The sequence below is a fragment of the Nanorana parkeri genome, unplaced genomic scaffold (assembly GCF_000935625.1).
Source record: "Nanorana parkeri isolate BGI_ZX_2015 unplaced genomic scaffold, ASM93562v1 scaffold2564, whole genome shotgun sequence".
NCBI lineage: Eukaryota > Metazoa > Chordata > Amphibia > Anura > Dicroglossidae > Nanorana > Nanorana parkeri.
In genome coordinates, this window is record NW_017308832.1 from 45,101 (window position 1) to 51,901 (window position 6,801).

General features: G+C 51.7%; 1 protein-coding gene across 1 annotated transcript in view; it reads left to right on the forward strand.

Moving 5' to 3' along the window:
* Positions 1 to 6,801, forward strand: part of LOC108801931 (GDNF family receptor alpha-1-like) — a 39,464-nt gene that overhangs the window by 2,333 nt on the left and 30,330 nt on the right. The window contains exons 2-3 of the mRNA XM_018573838.1: positions 395 to 516; positions 3,164 to 3,555. Of these exons, the coding sequence (XP_018429340.1) occupies positions 395 to 516; positions 3,164 to 3,555 (514 nt within the window). The remainder of the gene's footprint in view (positions 1 to 394; positions 517 to 3,163; positions 3,556 to 6,801) is intronic.

Sequence of the window (6,801 nt, forward strand, 5' to 3'; positions counted from 1 at the left end):
AAATAAAAATGCAAACGATAAGATAAGTAACAATTTAAAAAGGTAAAAAAAATGAATAAAAAGAAAAAAGTGATAATAAAAGTTTGCCATTCTCCATTAATGGGGGAGGGGGCGGGGAGTGGGGCGCATTGCGGAACCTGGGCCTTGGGGCAGCAGGTTGAGTAAATCCGGCCCTGGTGACAACGGCTGTAGAATTGTCCGGCAGGAAGAATGTTTTTGGAAACATTAACACCCATTTGTATCAATATTTCGGATGATCACATCCAGGTGCAGAAGGGAATTAGAGGATTTCCACTTTAAGTCTGGCTGCGGGGCAATGCAGACAGTCTTCGTTTCAGGCCTGTTGATAAATAATTGTGTTTTTAGGAATCTGGCGGATGTTCTTCGCTCACAGCTGCTCCATCCTTCTCCCGGGTGACAATGACACACGTCCTGTCCAGACGCCATTCGTCAGGTGTCAGGGCGCGAGATGTCCGCAGCGAGGTCAGCTTTCCAGAAAGTGCATTAAAGTGTGATGTAACGAGCGTCAGCCGTGATGGATGAGGACGGAGATGACGGCCCCGAGCTCGCCGTGTCAAGATAAATACTTTTACTTTGTGATGAATGAAGATTTCCCGGACGATTGATGGATGGCCTGAGTTCCAGGGGCTCCGTAACGGGACTCTCGGGACAATTTAGAGGAAGATTTTTTTTTTTCATGATGATCGAATCTCGGAGAAGAGCCGAAGTATAAATGATGATAAACAGGGAAGGGTGAGAAGGTGCCGGAAACAGTCTCAGATTCATCATGGAAATGGCCGGGATGCCACCGGAGGAAGACCAGTGACCTATTGGTGTCCTCCTGGAGAAGGTCTAGTCAATGGCCAGGGTTGTCCTGGAAAAAGTTCAGTGAGTGGCCAGGATCCCGCTGAAGAAAGTCCAGTTAATGGGCAGGGCCCTCCTGGAGGAAGACTAGTGAATGGTTAGGGTCCTCATGGAGAAAGTCCAGTTAATGGGCAGGGCCCTCCTGGAGGAAGACTAGTGAATGGTAAGGGTCCTCATGGAGAAAGTCCAGTTAATGGGCAGGGCCCTCCTGGAGGAAGACTAGTGAATGGTTAGGGTCCTCATGGAGAAAGTCCAGTTAGTGACTGAGGTTCGCCTGGAGGAAGACTAGTAGATGGCTGTTGTCCTCCTGGAGAAGGTCCAATTAGTGGCCAGGGTCCCTCTGGAGGAAGACTAGTGAATGGCTGGGGGTCATACTGGGGAAGGTCTGGAAAGTGACTGGGGTCCCCCTGGATGAAGACCAGTAAATAGCCGTGGTCCTATTGGAGAAGGTCCAGTTGGCAGCCAGGGTTCACCAGGAGGAGGACCAGTGAATGGTCAGGGTCTATCTGTTGGAGGTCCAGTTACTGGCCAGTGCCCTCTTGGAGGAAGACTAGTACATGGCCAGGGTTCTCCTGAAGAAAGACCAACAAATGGCTGGGGTCTTCATAAAGAAAGTCCAGTTAATGGCCAGGGCCCTCCTGGAGGAAGACTAGTAAAAGGCTCGGGTCATACTGGAGAAGAACTGGTTGGTGATCTGGGTCCCCCTGGATGAAGACCATTAAATGGTTGGGGCACTTCTGGAGAAGGTCCAGTTAGTGGCCAGGGTCCTCCTGAAGGACGACCAGTAAATAGTCATGGTCCTCCTATAGGAGGTCCAGTTAGTGGCCAGGGTCCCACCGCAGAACGACTAGTAAATGGCTGGGGTCATACTGGAGAAGGTCTGGAAAGTGAGTAGGGTCCCCCTGGATGAAGACCAGTAAATAGCCATGGTCCTCCTATAGGAGGTCCAGTTAGTGGCCAGGGTCCCCCTGGATGAAGACCAGTAAATGGCTGTGGTCCTACTGGAGAAGGTCCAGTTAGTAGCCAGGGTCCTCCAGGAGGAAGACCAGTGAATGCTCAGGGTCATTCTGTAGGCGGTACAGTTAGTAGAAGCAGCTGGGATCCCTCGGAAAAGGATCAGTTGGTGTCCCAGGTTTCCTGGAGGAAGACCAGTGAATAGCCGGGGTCCCCCTTGAGGAAGACCAGTGAATAGCCGGGGTCCCCCTTGCGGAGGACCAACAAATGGCCGGGGTTCCCCTAGAGGACGGCGATGATGGTGAAAATATATCACGGAAAGTCATAATGTGAAAATCCCAACAGAAGGAATTTCTGGCCAATTGGCGATAAGTCCTCGTGGGGAAGATTTGGCTGAAAACACCTGAGAATTGGCTTCAAAGAGAACCTGTCACTGGCTCAGCGGACAAAGTCAAGTATTGATCAGAACCAAGATGCATCCGTTCACAAGGAATATTATAAAATTAATCTTCAGATATAATACGGCTACAGAGGGAGCGTGACAGGTACTCTTATAACTGCATGCAGGAGCTGAGCGCCCCCCATCATATCCCCCGCCAATTATTTCCTGAGGTCCAGGAGAGCTCTCCAATCCACTTCAATGTCATTTCCTTCGCTGCGCGGAATCAGCTAATTACTGAAAATGAAGCTTTAATGAGAGCGCCGCGCAGCAGAGAGCCGTGGAAAATTAGGGAGCAGTGACAAGACCCCCCTCCCCCACCCCCGCCCAATATATATGTGATTCTATATACTCCTATTATATCATTTTAAGAGGCCGATAACGAGTCCAATCTACATACTTCACTCCTCCAGATAATGGTGTCAGCTGCCTTCATTGTGTCTTAGCAGGGGAGACTGAGGAAACGCTTCCTCCTGCCTCAGTACCGCTCTCAAGAGCCCCCAGCCCTGATCCAAGCAGTGGGCTGGCTTGTGGGAGGAGTTATGCAAATTTCGAAATGCCTGGAGGAGTGGGCATTCCTAGGCTGGCTTGAATTTGCATAGGTAACACCCACATGTGATGCTGAGCCTCCATGATGCAAAGAACTGAAATCCAATTAACGAAAGGGGCGGGGCTAGGCACAGTCAGGCAGGCAGGGGAGGAAAGACCTAGATGATGCTGGACGTCCTCCAGCCAGGAAGTGAGGCGGGGCTGTATCTGACTTGCTGCAGCTTCTAATGCACATTGTGCGGTGCTGGTTGGGGGGATCTTTCTTATAATAGAGGTTGGATCAGGCAGCCCCTTGTCTGTATTCCTCTTCAGTCTTTGCTTCCTAATACAGGTTCTCTTTAGTCGTCACGCTGACAGGAGGAGAGCTTTGACCTCAACGGAATAATTAACGTCTTCTTCTTTTTTTCCGCAGAGCCGCTCATCTCTAAAGGAAACGATTGCCTGGACGCCGCCAAGGCCTGCAACCTGGACGACACGTGCAAGAAGTATCGCTCGGCCTACATAACGCCGTGTACCAACAGCATATCCAACGAGATCTGCAACCGCAGGAAGTGCCACAAGGCCCTGCGCCAGTTCTTCGATAAGGTGCCGGCCAAACACTGCTACGGCATGCTCTTCTGTTCCTGCAAAGACACGGCCTGCTCGGAGCGGCGGAGGCAGACCATCGTCCCGGCCTGCTCCTACGATGAGAGAGAGAAGCAGAACTGCCTGAACCTGCAAGAGTCCTGCAAGACCAACTACATCTGCAGGTACCCCGCCGCCTCGGCTCCTCCCCCCGAGGGGGGGGGGGCGTTTTATGTTATAGACCCCCACACACACATCTACGCGCTTGTATGTCAGCTTCCAAAATGTAGGCAGTTCGGTTCAGCTAGTCATGTGATCCGCACACCCCCGCAGAGAGCGACGCCGCCATTGAGATCCTGCAGCTTCCTATGTCCGTACCCGGGAACTTGCAGGAGTGGCTGAGCCGGAGTTCAACGCTGTGACCCTATGCACCACCGTCACCGTCGCATTATCAATGACTGGAGGCCGAGGTCATTCTACGCCTGCGCCGCTGCCTAGTCGTTGACTCGTTCCCTAGAGGGAGATGTGCAGGAGTAGAGTGACCTCTGACTGCCAATCATCTATGAGGAGGGCGGGCACAGATACGACACACCTCCCCCTGACTGCCAATCATCTATGAGGAGGGCCGGATCTAATACAGCACACCTCCCCTTGACTGCCAATCATCTATGAGGAGGGCGGGCACTAACACAGGACACCCCCCCCCTGACTGCCAATCATCTATGAGGAGGGCGGGCACTAACACAGCACACCTCCCCCTGACTGCCAATCATCTATGAGGAGGGCGGGCACTAACACAGCACACCTCCCCATGACTGCCAATCATCTATGAGTAGGGCGGGCACAGATACAACACACCTCCCCTTGACTGCCAATCATCTGTGAGGAGGGCGGGCACAGATACAACACACCTTCCCTTGACTGCCAATCATCTGTGGGGAGGGCGGGCAGAGATACGACACACCTCCCCTTGACTGCCAATCATCTATGAGGGCGGGCACTAACACAGCACACCTCCCCCTGACTGCCAATCATCTATGAGGAGGGCGGGCACTAACAGAACACACCTCCTCCTGACTGCCAATCATCTTTTTGTGTGGGCGGGAACTAATATAGCACACCTCCCCCTGACTGCCAATCATCTTTTTTGTGGGCGGGAACTAATATAGCACACCTCCCCCTGACTGCCAATCATCTATGAGGAGGGCGGGCACTAACAGAACACACCTCCCCCTGACTGCCAATCATTTATGAGTAGGGCGGGCACAGACAGATTATTCGATGTGTTCACTTTTGCAGAAACAAGTCCGACTTGAATGAGCGTCTGCCAGGCTGAGCACATTAGATGGGGGAGGGGCGGTTCTTACATCCCAAATAAATAATAATAAAAGTAACATTTTCATCATAAATTCTATTTCAGGGACATATAAAGTTCTGTGAATTCTGACCAATGCAACTTCCACATTAATGTATCCCTTAAAGTGGATCTGTTTCTGTTAGCCCCTCCCCCCAGGGGTCTGGGTCAGGGTTAGCGCCTCCTCTCAGGGTCTGGGTCAAGGTTAGACCCTCCCCTCAGGGGTCTGGGTCAGGGTTAGACCCTCCCCTCAGGGGTCTGGGTCAGGGTTAGACCCTCCCCTCAGGGGTCTGGGTCAGGGTTAGACCCTCCCCTCGGGTCTGGGTCAGATCCTCCCCTCAGGGTCTGGGTCAAGGTTAGACCCTCCCCTCGGGTCTGGGTCAGGGTTAGACCCTCCCCTCAGGGGTCAGGGTTAGACCCTCCCCTCAGGGGTCAGGGTTAGACCCTCCCTTTGGGTCTGGGTCAGATCCTCCCCTCAGGGTCTGGGTCAAGGTTAGACCCTCCCCTCGGGTCTGGGTCAGGGTTAGATCCTCCCCTCAGGGTCAGGGTTAGATCCTCCCCTCAGGGTCTTGGTCAGTGTATGGGCCTTCCCCCATTGTGGGTGTTTACAGCACTTTTGGTGAAATCTGTTTCAAAAAAATACTTTTTTTGTTGTATTTATATATTTGTTTAAAATCTCCAATTTTTGGGCAAAATTTAAGAAAAATTAAAGTTCTCGGTCTCGCCCTGAGAATGGCGCAGTCGGTGGTAGATGTGAGCGCTCGTTTCCCATTAATCGCACTGATTGTCGGGGTCCCCATGTCCCCATGGCCACGCCCAGAGAGAAACCCGCCGCCTTCAACTGGCAGGAACGGGGTTGTGTCACCTGCGAAGAGGGACAGGAAACAATGTAACTCAATGTGACAATAACACAAACCAATGTGACACAATGTAATACAATGTAAAGCACTGTAACAGAATATAATACATTCTAATACAATGCAATACAATGTGACACAAAGAAAATCAATCTCACACAATGTAACAATAATACAAAACAATGTGACACAATGGAACACAACGTAACACAATGGAACACAATGTAACACAATGGAACACAATGGAACACAATGGAACACAGTATAGCACAGGGCTGCCCATTAGGTAGATGGTGATCGTAGCTCTCAGAGCTGATGCTGGGAGATCAGGGAGGGGGCGGGGGGACTCAGAGCAGAACGCTTCCAGGTTCATGCGTCACAGGGACGCAGCGAAAAGGAATAACCAGACAGGAAGTGAGGGAAAAATCTGCACTCCGTCCAAAACCTAACATAAAGTTCGGGTTGGACATTTTAAACTCTTTAGGACCTTCCTATTGGAGAGTTCTATTAGCACACATTTCCCAAGGAAAGAGAACCTGTCAAGAGACAAACATGGCAGCCGCCGTCACCGGCTGAAGCTCCCCGGCTGTCGTCTTCCCTCATTCTCTGCTGAGTGTAACACTGACCTGGAACCAGCATGCGGCCAGTGAAGTGTCATCTGCGATGGGAATTAGGAGGCGCAGCGGCATCTGGAGAGGAAGGAGCGGTGACGATATGACCGGGGGGAAAAAAAAGTTCTCTCCGCAAAGATTGAGAAAAGGTCACCGAGGAGCCGTGACACCGAATCCCGGGGACAATCCAAAGGTGGAGCCCGTGCCGTCATCTCCGTCCTTCCATGTGTCGGCTGCATTCGTTTTCTTTGCTCATCTTCCTTCCCTTTATATTCCTGCCACTTCCTGTCCTAGGGTGACAACACTCACTTACTGTATCAATAGAGTAGCAGCGTTTTCACCCTTGGACGGGACTACAGAACACCTTCCCTTCTCCTCCTCTTAGGCATGAGCTCAGTCTGACCGAACAGAAATCGAATGGAATGTTTAAAGCTGAAGTTTAATCTGAGGATATTTTGCCTTCCCTGGTTCCTCCACCAGTGGCGTCAAGGGGGGAGGGGGTGCGGGGGGGGTGCAGCCCACACCCGTGCAGGGGTGACACCAAAATGACTGACAGTCATTTTGGTGTCACCCCCCTCTAAAAAGTCGGGCACTCGGTCATGGACCAGG